Source organism: Microcaecilia unicolor, chromosome 5, assembly GCF_901765095.1.
Source record: "Microcaecilia unicolor chromosome 5, aMicUni1.1, whole genome shotgun sequence".
NCBI classification, from domain to species: domain Eukaryota; kingdom Metazoa; phylum Chordata; class Amphibia; order Gymnophiona; family Siphonopidae; genus Microcaecilia; species Microcaecilia unicolor.
The window spans coordinates 98967432-98984363 of NC_044035.1; the positions used below are offsets into that span (position 1 = coordinate 98967432).

Here is a 16932-nt window from a genome sequence, read left to right on the forward strand (position 1 = left end):
TAAAGGAACCTGAATGCCAGGTCTGAAAGGTATAGAGGGGTTAGCTCATTATTCTGCAGTAGCATCTTTCAGAATATGGAGGCTCATTTTCAAAGCACATAGACTTACAAAGTTACATAAGTTACTATTTAACATAAGTCTATTAAACTCCTTAATGTCTTATCTACAACTTTTTTCATGGCTTTCATGAAGAACAAGTCATAAGAACATAAGAATAGCCATACTGGGTTAGATCAATGGTCCATCCAGCCCAGTATCCTGCTTCCAACAGTGACCAATCCAGGTCACAAGCTTCTGGCAGAAACCCAAATGTCTGACAGAAACACGAGTCTGAGCAGAAAAGTGCTGGAATGTTTTTCTCTGCATAGTGTCATCACAAACATTTGATGCAAAAAACACTTATAATGCCAATATTTATGTGCAGAACAACATTCCAACATATGTGCAGATAATATAGCAATGTGCACACAGTACTAGCTGCCCTTAGTGTAGACGAGTGGTTCTCAACCAGTGTGTTGCAACACACTAGCGTGTCGCAAGCACCTGGGTGGTGTGTCACGGAGCCGGCACATAAAGCTGCGTGCTTTTTTCCACATTCATTTTCTTCCGGGTTGGCCCAGGCAGTTCGCTATGACTGCCGTTGCTGGCAAAGAGAAGAGGTTTGACCACTGGAGGAGGGGGCTGGCCAAGGAGAGGCGTTGGAGTTGTGGGGGGGCTTGTGGTTAGAAAAGGGTGAGGTTCTGAATCCGTGGGGGGAGCTGAGGTGCTAAAGCTATGTGTGTGTGTGTGGGGGGGGGGGGGGGGGGATTTGGATCCACAAAGGTGTGTGTGGCTGAAGTGCAGGAGTAACGGGAGACGGGGGTGGGACTGAGGGAAGATGAGGACCAAGTCCTGCCTTGGGGGTGGAGGGGGAAGGGGGCTGAGAGAGCTGGAGGCAAGGGTTGGAGAGGTACAGGAAAGATCCTAGACCTGTGAAGGGTGAGATACCAGACTGGAGGGAGGGAGAGCCTCCAGGCTGTGGAAGGAGGGAGGGAGCAAAAAGTGAGCAAGGTAGAGATCCTGGATTGTGGGGGATAAGGATGGAGAGAAGAGGGAGACAGACACTGGACCCACAAGCTGCACAAACTCTGATGTCATGCTTCTTCCTGGGTTGTGTAGGTGGTAATCAGCACTTTAATAGGCTTTCACTTTCAGTGCACTTTTTGCTGCATATACAACCCAGGAAGGAACATAGCAGCATCAGAGTTTGCATAGCTATGTACTCTGCTGCTAGGCTGTGTTTCCTGCAGTCGCTCTCTCCTCCAAGCTATAGCCTTGTTGAACATTAAAGCTGTGCTATTTTTTTTTTTGGGGGGGGGGGGATAGGGGGGCAGGTAGAGAGAGGGGGACAACATAGGGGTGAAAGAGGAGAGAGAGGGGACACAGAGCTGTGGCACCACAGCAGTGTAGGGGAAGGCAGAGGGGAACAGGAAAATGCTGGACCATAGGGGTAGAAAAGAGAAAGAGGGACAGGGAGATGCTAGGCTACAAGTGTGGGTGAAGAATGAAAGAGGAAATGCTAGGCTACAAGAATGTGGGAAGGAGAATGGAGGAGAGATGCTTGTTATGGTGGAAGTATGTGGGAGAGTCCATGGGAATTCCCAAGGATATGAGTGACAGAAGGATGGTGAGTACAGAGTGCAGAGGTATGGTAATAGGGAGTGAGTGAAAGAGAAAGGAATAGGAGGCTAGGGAATGAGTGTGTCAGGAGAGCTAGGGGATGAGAGAAGGAGATGGGAAGTTGATAGGTAAGTGAAATATAGCTGGAGGACTGAAGAGTGAGAGGGGGAAATCTGAGTAGGCAGACATAAAAAAGAGAAAGTAAATATGTCAGAGACAGATGTATTGAAGAAATGGAAGAAGATAGGAGGAAAGTGGAGAAAGGAGAAATGGATGGCACCCACTGGACAGACAGCAGAAAAGAGAAATTGGGACCAACATGCTACGAAAAATGAAATGCCCAGACAACAAAGGTAGACAAAGTGTTATTTTAAATTTTTTAGGTAGAATATGTTAGCTGTAGGAAACATGCAACATGGATGTCTTTGTATTTTGTTCAGTAGAAGAGGAAATGCATTTCTGTTTTTATTTCTTCTATGAAACAGTACATGCATAGTTAGACTTCTTGGGGTTTCCCAGTTCTATTTTTGTATTTCTAAGTTGTGATCCCTTGTTCTGCAATTGGTGAGGATTTGTCTGTGTTTTTGCGTGTGACTGAAGTGTAGTATTCTGCTTGCATGTAGTTTCTGTGTAGAACTCTGTAGCAGTCACATTTGTTGTTTTACTTGTAGTAGGTGTACTGGTGTTCTAGGGCCCGTGTAATATTTGTATTGCTGCCTGTTCTTAGGTAAGGTTCATGTTTGAATCACAGGAATTAGTGCTGCAGTTGTATAGTAGATTTGCTACATGTATTTTGAGTTAGAATTTTTTCAGGAGAGATTCATGTTGCTTTTACAATCCAATAACATGAGAATTATAGTTGTTTTTTTTTTGTATGGTAACTTCCATGGAAAAAAAAACATGCTAGTTATGATCTGCGCCTGTTTTTGGGGGGGGGGGGGGGCAATAGGGTATTTGTGGATGCAGAGCAAGTTTACATTTAATTCATAATTGCTATACTTTATCAGAGCAAAGGTCTGTGAAGGTTATGTATGCAGTATATCACGTATATGATATCATCTGTCAGGTGTGTCCCCCGACTGAAAAAAAGATTGAGAACCACTGGAGTAGACCCCTGTGCATATGAATCTGGTGTACTTGCTCTGGTTAGTGCACAAGTTTTGTGTGCGTCAAATTTGCATACAATTAGCTTATGGCACTTAAGAGCAAGAATTGGGCATAACTTTTGCATTGGAAGCCATGTGCTCAGCCACCGGTACACAGCTGTAATGCAAGCTTTCTGCATTGGTCCCTAAGTTTGTACCTACTGCAATGGAAAGTTAAAGGACATGCCCAAGATCACAAGAAACAGCAGTGGAATTTGAACCATGGCTTCCTTGGTTGTCAACCCACTGTTCTAACCACTAAGTTATCTCTCAGTCACAGTCCCCAGATGGCAGCAGGATCCAGTTTAAACGTCTTATCTTCACTCATCATGTACACTATACAGGAATCTCTCTCTTTACCTAGCTCTTTTTCTTGTTCCTCATCAATTACTGCTGTTCCCCTCCACTCTTCCCAAGTCAACTTTATGGTTGTTCTGTTCATAGCAAAACTAACTGCACGACACCTGAAATAAGGCCTTCAGCTTGGTGTCTCCATCTGGAACTTCTCGCCACTTGCTCTTCATTTAGAATCCTCCTTCACTGAGTTTAAAAGTACTTTCAAAACCTGGCATTTTTCCTCAGCCTTTTCAATGAGTTCTTAAATTCTGCAAGCTTCTTCCCTACTATCAGCCTTTCCTCCTTATGTACTCCTCAGTATCCCTCATTGTTCCAGGTACTTATTGTTACTCACTCACTCCCCGCCATCCTCAACCCCCTTCCCTGTATTACCTTCTCAAGCTAATAGCGTATTAGTTATGTCTTCCAACTACAGTAAGTCAATGTTCTGGTTGTCGTTTTTGGTTTGTTTGTAAACTACTTAGATGATGTCCACTGGATTATGGGCTGGCTATCAAGTAAGAAATAAATATGTTTTAAAACTTAGATCCAGTCAAAACAGGCCTCTCTCAAAATTATCATTACTTTTACACACTTTTTTCTGTCTTTAAAAATATTAATGCATAGAACATATATTGGTCAAAACGTTGCTTTCCCAAATTTTCATCCAATATGACATTTTATCACTTAAAAATTCAGGTGAGCCCAGATATGATGAAAACACAGTATCACACCTCCTTTCTGGCATCACTTCTTTCTGCCCCCACTTATCCAAGCATAAAGGCAATACCAGTAGCAGTGGTAGCAATAGTAGCAGCGGTCAGCATGTGTTTCCAGTCTCTAGTAGGAAACACACGGGAATAGTGGACACTAACTCACAGGCCTCATGTTGAATGCCACTACTGGGCATAAATGACAGTTGAGGTCCAGAATAAGGGAGAACAACCCTGTTTCTGGGACCCCATCTAATGATGCGATACCACTTGAGGTCCCAACCCAAGTCTGGGAAGCAGTGATCAAAACCTTATGCAGATTTGTAATTAACATGCAATGATCAGTTGATTACACTTTTTTTTTTTATACATACCTAGCAGGCATCATATTCTTGAAGTCATCACCTGAAGGCTGGTCTTTCAATTTCAACACAACAGCTTCTCCGTTCTTTAGTTTTTGTCGTTCTATAAAGAACACAAGCATACACAGAAAGTATAATTTAAAAAGGGAGAGATGCTTTTAACATAAGAACACAAGATGAGCCATGCTGAGTCAGACAAAGGTCCATCAAGCCCAGAATCCTGCCTCAGATAGTAGCCAGACCAGATAATAAGCACCTAGCAGATCCCAAAAAGTAGATCAAATTTGAAATCTCTCATTTTAAGGGATAAGCAATGGCTTTCTCAACTCTATCACCCTAATAATTTTAAAATGTATTTTCTTCCAAGAACTTATCCAAACCTCTTCTGAACATCACTAAGGCAGTCATAACAGAGTATGAAATCATTATGGATCACTTCTCTGTTATTTTGGAGTACTGTATTGGCACATCTTTTTGATATTTTATGGGATATTAAACCATTTAATCTTTTGTGCAAACTGTGGTTTATGTTATGACTATATTAACAGCTAAAGTAATTTAAGGGGACGAGTTTCCTTATCCAAGAGAACTCTTTTAGTATAATGATTGGAAACAAGTCATAAAGTAAGCTACTACGTGAGTCTATCGAGAAGCACCTTTATCCCACTAACAATGCGGGTAAAGGGCTAGGACGACTTCATCATCGACAAAAACCCCCACTGTTCTTAACTTGCCTTCTTATCAAAACTCCTATCTGAAAAGCTTGCTAGTTTTTTGAGCTTTTTCTTATGTTGGCAAAAAAGAGAAGGTACTTAGTTTGAGAGGTACTACTCTTCTCTAGGGCTCCTCCGTTATTTGTGACCGTGGTCAACGTTGGTATACATATAAAGTATCACATACCATGTAAAATGAGTTTATCTTTTTGGGCAGACTGGATGGACTGTTCAGGTCTTTATCTGCCGTCATTTACTATGTTACTTTCTCCTTGCTTCTGGTTCCAGGACCAGCTGCTCTATGAAGCAGTTATTTATGGCATCTAGAAACATTACTTCCCTTGCATGACTTCGATGAGACATTTAACCAATACTGGAATGACTCAAATCTCCCATTATTTATTTATTTTATTTATTTAGATTTTGCTCACAACTTTTTCAGTAGTGAGTTACATTCAGGTACTCTGGATAATTCTCTGTCCCAGGAGGGCTCACAATCAGTTTGTATCTGGGGCGATGGAGGGTTAGGTGACTTGCCCAAGATCACAAGGAGCAGCAGTGGGATTTGAACCGGCCACCTCTGGATTACAAGACCGGTGCTCTAAACACTAGGCCACTCCTCCAATTATCACGTTACTAAATTTGTTAGCTTTAATTTATTAGTTTTTCACTGTTTTTTTCATCCTGTCCAAGTGGATAGTAATATTCCCCCAAACACTGAATTTCTATCCATAGTATTTCATATTATATTTTGTTTCCCACAAGATTTATTCTGCTGGACTCTGTTCCATCCTTAACATTACGCACCCGTCCACCAATTTGATCCAACTTGTCATTTTGATATAATTTTTTATCTTGGTATAAAGGTGCTCCATTGGTTGTTCTCCTTCCACCAGGTCTCTGAGATGCCTATCATTAGCACCACATATTCTAGCTCTCTGATTTTTTTTTTAATTTGGCATTCACATACAGATATTTTAAAATATGAATTTTATTAGTATTGACAGCTTGTGTAGCAAACTACTGGAGTTATCTAGAAATCACTTCTGCCTTAATTAAATGCACCTGAGCTACTTTAATCTATACCACAACCCCCCTTTATCAGAATAGTCTAAATTCAGCCTTTTGCCAGTTCAGAGTAAATGATGTGCTCCTCACCAACTGTCTGCTTTCTTTCAATGATCTAGTTTAAAGTGTACTCTCTCTTTGGGGACCTTAACAGTGCAGGCCAGAGAGAAAGGTGAGGGAAGACAATGAAATAACTATTTCTTTTAAAGCAATTAAAACAGAAATAACCTAACTTGTATTTCTTTTAACATAATTTTAACGAAAAATTAATCATTTTACTCTCAGTTTCTCTATCTTCCAAACTTTAAGTGAAAAACATTTTCCAGCAAAGCAATATAAACAAATTCCTTTCACTCAGCAGCAGAAACAATTTTTGCTCTCAGTACTCCCTTCCAGATTATATAGGTAGACTCCCACAACATGTTATCATGTGAGACTTGGCGTCTAAATGGCAGATGCCGTTTAATGTGAGCAAGTGCAAAGTGATGCATGTGGGAAAGAGGAACCCGAATTATAGCTACGTCATGCAAGGTTCCACGTTAGGAGTCACAGACCAAAAAAGGGATCTGGGTGTCATCATTGATGATACGTTGAAACCTTCTGCTCAGTGTGCTGCGGCGGCTAACAAAGCAAATAGAATGTTAGGTATTATTAGGAAAGGAATGGAAAACAAAAATGAGGATGTTATAATATCTTTGTATCGCTCCTTGGTGCAACCGCACCTCGAATATTGTGTTCAATTCTGGTCGCTGCATCTATGAGGAAATGCTAAAGCAGCTGGGGCTCTTCAGCTTGGAGAAAAGACGGCTGAGGGGAGATATGATAGAGGTCTATAAAATAATGAGTGGAGTGGAACGGGTAGACGTGAAGCGTCTGTTAACGCTTTCCAAAAATACTAGGACTAAGGGGCCAGCAATGAAGCTACAAAGTAGTAAATTTAAAACGAATCTAGAGAAACGTTTCTTCGTTCAACGTGTAATTCAACTCTGGAATTTGGTGCCAGAAAATGTGGTAAAGGCAGTTAGCTTAGCAGAGTTTGAAAAGGTTTGGATGGCTTCCTAAAGGAAAAGTCCATAGACCATTATTAAATTGGACTTGGGGAAAATATTTCTGGGATAAGCAGCATAAAATGTTTTGTACTTTTTTTGGGATCTTGCCAGGTATTTGTGACCTGGATTGGCCACTGTTGGAAACAGGATGCTGGGCTTGATGGACCTTTGGTCTGTCCCAGTATGGCAATACTTATGTACTATCAATCTATAAATCTAGTTCTATAAATCACAATATACTTGAACATAGTAAGTGTAAACTGTTTTAATCTAGGTCATCTGAAAGGACTACACTACTGAAAGGGGCACATTTTAAGAAAATGAATAAGTATGTTGGTATCACCTACAACTTATCACACACTACTTTATATCACAAAAGCAATGCTATGATTGCAGAGCATGTTATTAAATTTTTAATATTTTTAGAACTTCAGATGCAAAGCGGAAGACAACTTGTTACTTTTACTGATTTGCATCATAAAAGACAAGCATCTGATAATGTACCATTACTATATATAAAAATTATGAGTATCAACCTACTTGACACATCTTCAAATCCATCCCAGAATTCTCCCAGGTTGGTAGTTGACACAGTGCCCTCTTTACAGTTCAGCAGATCTCCTTGCTGATCTCCAAAATCTTGGCTAACATATTCTGCTTTCCAAAGATTGAGATTCATTTTCTTGTGTGTGCTGGATACCAACACAGTCTAGAGAAAGAAATTTCCAGAAAGCATATTATTTGCCTATTAAACCCTCAGGGGTTACTTCAGAAGAACAAGATCAAATGCAATTCCTGGATGGTGAAAACAATTATCTTAAACACACATCTGTAATATTGGAGGACTCACTTTCAGATGTTACCACCAGAGCTACCTTATTGGTTTCATTTGTCTTTGAGCAACACCTAAATGCGGTTTTGAGATTTGTATTTTAAGAATTCACAATCATTATTTTGTGGTCAAAGGCTGTGGGGTCTTTCCTGATGTTACTATAGCTACTCAAGAGAGGTCTATCCAGAAGTGGTATTTCATCACAGATGGCTGAATGTAGTAGGGTTTGTGGGTAATTAGGCTGGGCCTTTGCCTCTTTTCCTTTATTTCCTGAAAGATCATGTTATCTTTATGACCACTCTCCTTGTACTTACTTTTTCTTCTTGTGGTCTGAGGAAGGATTCAATATCATTACTATGATTTTCTCCTGCTATAATGTTTCTAATATGCTATTTCTAACAAGTGTGTATACTTGTTAAGTTGCAAATTCACAAATTAAAAAAAAAAAAAGTTCCAGAAACTGTATTTAGCTTGAAGTACACATGCAAAAATTCTGACCTTGGTGAAGGTTCTGTGATTCTCACAGTAAAACCTTCTCAGATGTTTCTTCTTTAGAGATTTAATAACTGACAATGCAACACCCATTGTCTGTCACTCTTTTACTTGATCTAACTTTGGGATTTGTTCACTGAAAGAATGCTATCATATACCAGAGGCTATATCTAATTCAATTACTTTCAAGTTATTTCCCATTATTTGAATGAAGAAAATGCTTACCATAGTAGCCAACTTGCTAAACTGTATGAGGATAATATTCAAATATTCAAATGATACACTAGAGCAACCAGGTATGATTTATAAACAGATTTACTGAAAACACATTTAGCAAGCAAATTTCTACCCTCCCCCCAACAAAAGTTTTACTTCTCAACATGCTTCCCATACAGTTTACTGCTATCAAGCCTCTGAGTGGAGGAGTGGCCTAGTGGTTAGGGTGGTGGACTTTGGTCCTAGGAACTGAGTTCGATTCCCACTTCAGGCACAGGCAGCTCCTTATGACTCTGGGCAAGTCACTTAACCCTCCATTGCCCCATGTAAGCCGCATTGAGCCTGCTATGAGTGGGAAAGCGCAGGGTACAAATGTAACAAAAATAAAAGGGTAAAATTACTAAGTTTAACATAACAAATAAATTCTCTCTCTGGCAGGGCTCTAACCTTTTGCTAAGTCTAACATGGTAGTGTGCAGTCCTATGCCACCACCTTGAATGTCTCTTCAAGTAGCGGAAGGAAGCCAGTCTTACCTGAAGGAAATAATAGAAAATGTCTCTGCCTGGTCTGTAAAGTTCAATGTTATTTTGGGGGGATTTATTAACTGCCTTTATGAACAGGTTCACCCAAGAAGGTGCATTTGAAAACTGCCCTAACTACAAGGCATTCCACCATTTTCAGTCCCTCATTTTCTTTCCTCTATAATTCAGTCATTGAAAAGCCAATCTTTAGTAGAGAGCCACAAATCATTATTCTCTTCAATACATGGATACCATATGAATCCTGAATCATGCCCATAGGTGATGGTGGTGTGGTGTGAGGTCTAGGGTTCACCCTATCACCTTTCCCAGTGCTGTGCACTGCCATGAAAAGATGGTGAAAAAAATTAACATGAGCCTCTTTCTAATGGTGTACTACATAATAGTCTAGCATTACATACTGGTACAAGAGTAATAATACTTAGCTTTATAAAAATACTGATAAGTACTTAAATACGTGTCCTTAAGAGCTTACAAAGGGGATGGGATTTGATATTCCATCTTTCTGTAGTTACCATCAAAGCAGTTTACATATTATATACAGGTACTTATTCTGTTCCTGAGGAATGTCAGTACAGAAACAGAACTTGGGTGTGGATTGCATGTGATGATCTAAAGGTGGTCAAACAGGTAGAAAAGACAACAGTAAAAACTAAAAGAATGCTTGGGTACATAGGGAAAGGAATGGCTAATAGGAAAAAGGAGGCAATGATGCTCCTGTATAAGACTCTAGTGAGACTTCATTTAAAATATTGTGTACAATTCTGGAGATCACACCTTCAAAAAGATATAAACAGGATGGAGTTGGTACAGAGGGTGGCTACTAAAATGGCCCGTGGCCTTCATCATAAAGAGTATGGGGATAGACAAAGATCTCAAAATGTATACTTTGGAAGAAAGGCAGGAGAGAGGTTTTTCTGCCTACTTCTCCTACAATAACCAACCTCTAAGACCAAATCAAGCCTTTTGACATTTTCATATACAGAGCTCCTTTAAAAACATTGTAAATATCAAATACCTCAGATTTAAAAAGAGAAGATAAATTCTGTGTTGAAACTCCATTATCAATTACCCACAATCTATCTTGCAAGCTTTAAGTCACAAAATTTCCCAGTCTCAAAAACCTGTAATAGTTGTAATGAGGACTCCAGATTTTCAATTATAACTGGAAAACCTGTTAAACAATTGCCTGATGGGCACACTTGATTTCAATCAGTAAGCAACACAAACTGATCCTCCTAACAGCAGGGCAGATCTTATGTTAACCACTGGTACTTTTAACTTTATGGCCTCGCCGCACTCACTTTTGTTTTGATTCAAATGGCTACACAGTGAATTGGTGCTCCCATGGGGAATGAGTGCAGAGCTGGGGTTGTAGTAAAGGGGACCCTGAGTTTGGTGCTGTGCTGTGGCTTTTCTTTTTCTTTAAATTGTTAGTACTGAACTGGGTGCACAGCTGTGGCTGAAGGGATTGCTAATTTGGTGCTGGGCTGCACTGCTATAGCTACCATACAGCTTTGGCCATAGACTCCAGTGACCAAAGGGAAATGCTGGCCAACTACAAGAACAACTAATCCATGACGAGTGCCAGCAATGCAAGAGCAGTATGCCGAGATTGGGTGGCAGAGCCGGTGGCGGGGATGGTGCTGGGTAGACTTATACGGTCTGTGCCCTGAGGTATACACAAAAAGTAGCACATATGAGTTTATCTTGATGGGGAGACTGGATGGACCGTGCAGGTCTTTTTCTGCCATCATCTACTATGTTACTCCCCTTTTCCCACATCGATCATGCAAGTATATTTAACCTGATCCAGCTGTTTCTGCCATTGGCATAACACCTCTTCTTTCCTGTGGGCTCACACAGTTGAAATCTGAGCAGTTGTAACCATGAGGCTCTATATCTATGCTGTTCAAATGTCAGCTGTTGGCTGGTGTGGTTCTAAAAGCAAATGTTTAAATAAGTCAGTGCTTCATAGGTTCAGAAACCCACAGTTCAATCGGCTCAGGTTTCAATCACAGCTGAAGGTGGAAAGAGCCCCCATCAACAGAAGGAGTAAATTAGAGATATTGTTTGAAATGATCCTGAGAAAGGAAGTAGGAATATTAGTAAGTAAGGTAAAGATTTAAGAGAGAACAAAGGCTTGCAGCATGGAAACCATATGCATACAACACAAATGAAATATCTGAATAGACACACATTAGAACATTCAAACAGCAGAAATGATAAACACAATGACTACACACACAAAAAAATATCCAGTTGTAACTTACTTTGAGTTACTACTGAAAAAGGTGTGAGCAAAATCTAAAAAAAAAAATTGAAACACACCTGAATATTGTAACCGGGTCACCCTTCCAGGTGCAACCAAGGCTGTCCCTGCTTAGCTTCATCTGACTCTCGTGTGCTGGGCTCTCCTGTACACCTCACAGTTAAGACCGGCTTCTTCCCACTCGGTCTCTCCCTCCACTGATCAGAGTCGGTATAGCCCCTAGTTTCTTTCTTTACCCTCTTTCCAGAGACTTTCACACACTCAAAGTTCGTAGAAAAATGCTAGGCTTTATTGTTCAAGTTCTTCAAACACAGTATTAGTTTTGACTTAAATCAATTCCTCCAGCATGGATAGTTCAGCTTATCATTAGCAGTCATCATTTCCAAAATAGTTCAGTCCCTCCTCCAGCATGTATAATTCAGCTTATTATAACAGTCCTTAGTTCCAGCACAGTTAAATCCTATTTTCCACATGACAGTTGCTGACTCTGCTTACCAACACCCACAGCACTATCTTTTATCAGCAGACAGTTTCTGGGTTAGTTGTTTCCATCAGCCTTCTCTCCACTGGCTCACTTTAGCCTCCCCCAACATCCACAGTCTTGGCAATACAGAGGCCACAAAAGCTTTTACCTTTTTCCCACGAGACAGAGCCAAACCAGCCACCCCCATACACTCTACCCCATCTTCCTCCCCCACTTCCTCTTTATTGCATTCCATCTCTTCCTCCTCCCTAATTTCCCTCAGCTGTTCCTCATCCCCTGGCTCAGAACTCATCTCCCAATCATTCACTTCCCCCTCCCCCAAGTCCAACTGATCCTGCAATGGCTTCTGGGGAGTTTAGTTTCCCCCCTGAACTACAGATTTCACCGCTGGTGTGGCCACCAGAGGGCGAACTGCTCGCTTAGCAGGTCGGAATGAGGAAGGATGCTGACGATTAAAGGAACAGCCATCCCCCTTTCTTCGTCCCAGTACTATAGAGTGCTCACAATATGCACACAGAATAATAAAATAACAGATGTGCTCACAATGTCAGTATGACAGAATGAAACATGTAAACAGGCAGCTGAGGGGACAAGAGATATATAGATGGACAAGTTGGGTAGGACAAAGTCATTAGAATAAACAGATGGGTAGTTAAGTTAAATAATGTATGAGGAACTAGTCTTATTAAAGGGTATGAGGAAATGCTATTCCATCCAGATGCAGAATGAGTGGATAGTCAGTTGCTACATATATTAAAGGCTTGAAATGGAGCCAGGTTTTCAACTGCTTCCTGGAGCAGAGGTAACCTTAAGTTAGGTGTAGCCCCTCTGGGAGAGAGTTCCAGAATGTGGAGGCTACTTGTGATTTCTTTTAATGAGGGTACACAGATAGTGATACTTCTTGAGAGGACCTTATAGGCCTAAAAGACATGTAGAAGGTGAACTTATTCTTTAGGTGCTCTGGCCCATTTTGTCTGAGGACTGTGAAAATCAAAGATAGAATTTTAAATTTAGCCCTGTAAAGTACTGTTAGCTAGTGCTGTTTTTGCAGGAAGGGCATGATGTAGTCATGCTACTTGCAAGCTCTCCCATCAGTCATGCTGCAGCATTCTGAAAGTTGGAGTTGGTGCAAACCTCTTTTTGATTTGACCAATATACAGGGCATTACGGTAGTTCAGTCATAACCCTATGACAGGATGGACCACTGTGGCCAGACTTCAATATATGGAGACAGATTTTCAAAGTTGCCACAGGGGACAAACATTTTTATAGGTTGTTTGAAATTCCAAGATAAGAGTGAGTGAGTGAGTTAAGTAGTAGCCAACATACTGTTAATTTAGGGGGAGTTCATACATCACAAATAATATTTTGAAGTCATGTACCAGTTCACTTGGTATTAGGAACCCACAGAATTTGTTTTTTAACTTTATCTTGGCTTGAGGCAGAATTTGTTGCTGTTTGCCAATTCCTGAGTAGCTGTCAAACAGTCAAGTTACTCAAACCTGCAGGTAGATCTGGTTCAGCTGCTATGAGTAGCTGCACATCATCAGCATAGATACAGAATTTTGGGTTCATCAACTGAAGCAGCTCAGCTAAAGCTTTGAGGTACATATTAAATAAAATAAGCAACAGTGTGGATCCCTGTGTGCAGTTCGATGCCCAAGATGATGATGTGCTGTTGCTGAACAATTGAGTGATATAGGATTTGAATTACCAAAGGGATCCATCTTTAGATTTTAGTACCTATTAAAATCTAAACAAAGACCCCCCTCAGTCTTATCCAATTTTTGTCAGGTTTCCCCTTCCTTTCATTTCTAAAATCCTGAAGAAAGTAATCCGCATCCAACATCACTGGTTCCTTGAAAACACTAATGCTCTTCCATCCTAGGCAAGCATGATTTTCTCCTAGTCACCAAGTCCATCTTTGTATTTATGTTGAATGTGATTAGCTGCCATCTTGATAGAGACAAATCTGCCATTATTGTTTCCCTAGATCTTAGTTCAGCTTTTGACTTGTTGTCCATAACTACTAATCTTTCACCAATCAGACCTGGGCAAAGATACAGTACTGAACTGGTTGAACTCTTTCCTTAGCTATTGTTCCTTCAGTGTTCCTGCTGACTACTCCTCTTCCTTTTGCACTTTATACTGGCCATGTGGTGTGCGCCACTGGGTACTGTACCGCTGCCAGTATTTTCCAATTTATTTTTGGCACCTTCAGCCACATTAGCCCAAAGTTTGGGTTTCAACAGTTTTTACTGTTCTGATGATAATCATAAAGTAGTATATACTGACCCCTCTCAACTAACTTCATGCTTGGATGTAGTAGCTAACTGACTGGCCATGAATAGATTAAAGTTTAATCCTGCTAAATCAGAAATCATCAGGTCTGCACTCAAATTGCATTATCCCAACTGCCTCCTGTTATCCAGGGTCTTCTCATTTCACTGCAGGAATCTTTTACAGTCTTAGGCTGATGTTTCACAGTCAAAGTTCTGCTTTCTGAAAATCCTTTTTTTGGCCTCCAGACAGATCTGCTCTATCATACATCCAGGTTATCAAAGATCTCAGAGCTCTAAGACATGATCTCATTCTCAGCAGTACTGTCTACTGTAATTTCCTTTACAGTGCTATTGGATTTTTCTCTCTGGAGCACTTACAACTGATACATAATATAGCTTTCAAACTTCTTTAAAATGCCCTTGGGTTCAACCATGTGACTCATAAGATGGCTATTTAAAAATCAGATTCAAGACTGTTATACTTACATAAAGAGCACTTTACTCTGAAAACCGTCCATACTTAGATACGTTTTTGGCCCCTTACTTATTGGGATTTATTAATCACTCATGATCCTTTTGTTTACAACATGGCAATCTGCTCACTATGCCCTTGCCTTGGCTATCAACCTCAAAATTACAAGGACTGAAATAGACACCAGCAGAGAGTTCAACTGTTGATTGCTGTGTAGGGTACGCCTATACTACTGTCAGAGAGCAAGATGACACTATGCTGTTTCTTTGCTACTGGTGCACAGAGATACTTGGTATGGAAGTCATGATCTGTGCTGGTGCCCATAGTAGTAGAATGAGATGAAGTCAGCATTATGGTTAGGTCAAGAACCTGGTAGTTCAGATAGCACAGGAGATGGCTGCACTATTTTGTGCTTAAGGACAGAACCCAAGGTGTCATTTAACCTCTTTTAATCTCTCTGGACAATTTTTAATTGTAAACCACTTTGCTGCATTTATAGTGCAATAAAATAAATTTGTGTCAAGATGCCCGTGCTTCTCCAGCACCTTAGAAAGGATTTTCAAGGATGCCTTAAACCCAGACCTGTGCGAATGTGCTGAAGATACCGATATAAATGAGCAGATGACAAATGTGGCTTATACCCAGATGCCTCTAAGACTCCTCACACCATTTTGTAAGATCTCTGGCATTACTCCTTTGTAGCTGAAGAAAGCCACTGCACATGGGGTAAATAATCAGCAAAGGAGGAGCTACCAGAGTGCACAGAGTCAGCAGACTACTGTACAGATGTTTTCTCTTTCTTCCAGACTAGCAGGAGTTTTTCTATACTTCATAGTGATGATTGTTGAGGCAATTTAGGCAGTTCTTTCAGGCTCACAGAGACATCCTGCCACTTACTTGCAGTCAAACCTGATTATGTTCAGAGTCTAGACATAAGGCATTTTAAATGGTTGTGAATTTACAGCTCTTTCAGCCACCCTGGAGTCATGGCTGGAACCCCGATTTCATCTGCTAGATTTTCAGCAGGACAAAAAAATAAAATAAAAGAGTAATTCTTTCTGAACAGAATGAAAAACTTTGTCCTAAAAACTTTCTTCTGTGAACAGTTCAATTTCTACTACATTCCTATATATAACTGTCAGTTGACCATGGTCCTTTCTCCAGAAATTTCTTCCTTGAATATTGTCTTTCCAAGCTGAAAGGAACTATGAAAATGACAATAGATCTTTATGTAAGGAAAGCAAATAAAGGAAAGGAAAAAATAAACCAATATGGTTCTGTAAAGAAGTGGCTGAAAAAATAAAGGCAAAAGAGGTAGCATTCACGAAATACGAAGAATGCAAAAGGAGGAACAAAGAAAAGAAAACCTGATACAACTCAATTATGCAAAGAAAGAAATATAGCTGGGAAAAGCATAGGCAGTGGAAACATGGCTAGAGAGGTAAAGATAGGTGGACCAGACCTTTTCAGATATATTAGGGAAAGGAGGAAGGCTGGAAATGAAATTTTCAGACTGAAAGATGCTGAGACAACTACTATGAGAGTGGTAAGGTAAGAACGACACGTTAAACAAATACTTCTGCTCAGTGTTTTTGGAAGAATACCCTGGAGAAGGACCAGGGTCAGATGACAAAGGTATATATGGGAACGGAATATAGATATTGCATCATTCACAGAAGAAAGTGGTTATGAACAACTTGAAAAACTGAAAGTGAACTATGGGGCCGGATCAGACACATCCCAGGATACTGAGGGAACTCAAAGAGGTTCTGGCAGGTCCTCTTAGAGATCTGTTTAATAAAACATTGAAGAGGAGGAAAGCTTGCACAGGACTGGATTAAGCTGGAGCATTTAAGTGAGACAGCAGCAGGTACAATTCTGGTCACCTTGTTGGGCTTGTCTCCTTCGGCTCAACTCAAAACCAGTTCTCCAGTTGGTCCAGGAACTGGCCACACTAGTCTTCTTTTTGGGATGTTGCCTTCTTTACCTTGCTTTTTCCTCTTTGTTGATCCATTCCTTTGTCTCCCCGACTCCCCTTAAGAGATTGGAATATTGCCCCCCCCCCCCCAACTTATGTTTTCCCTCATGTATCCCTCATTTTATTTTCTTCTTTTGTTCTGTTTTTAGGCTGTTTCTTCTGTGTGCTTCCCCTGAAACTTTTTATTTTGACTTTGTAAACTGCTTCAAGGTCTTTGTATGTATTAGCAGTATATCAAATACAGCTGAAGAAGAACTGCATGTTCAGCCTGTCACCATCTGCTGAGGACACAGAAAAATGGTTTATGGTTTATTAAATAA

The 16932-nt window shown here is 40.4% G+C and overlaps 1 protein-coding gene across 1 annotated transcript in view; it reads right to left on the minus strand.

Moving 5' to 3' along the window:
• The window catches only part of JMJD1C (jumonji domain containing 1C), a 673912-nt gene that overhangs the window by 47572 nt on the left and 609408 nt on the right, over positions 1-16932 (minus strand). The window contains exons 19-20 of the mRNA XM_030203125.1: positions 7586-7754; positions 4228-4318 (exon numbers count right to left, since the gene is read on the minus strand). Of these exons, the coding sequence (XP_030058985.1) occupies positions 4228-4318; positions 7586-7754 (260 nt within the window). The remainder of the gene's footprint in view (positions 1-4227; positions 4319-7585; positions 7755-16932) is intronic.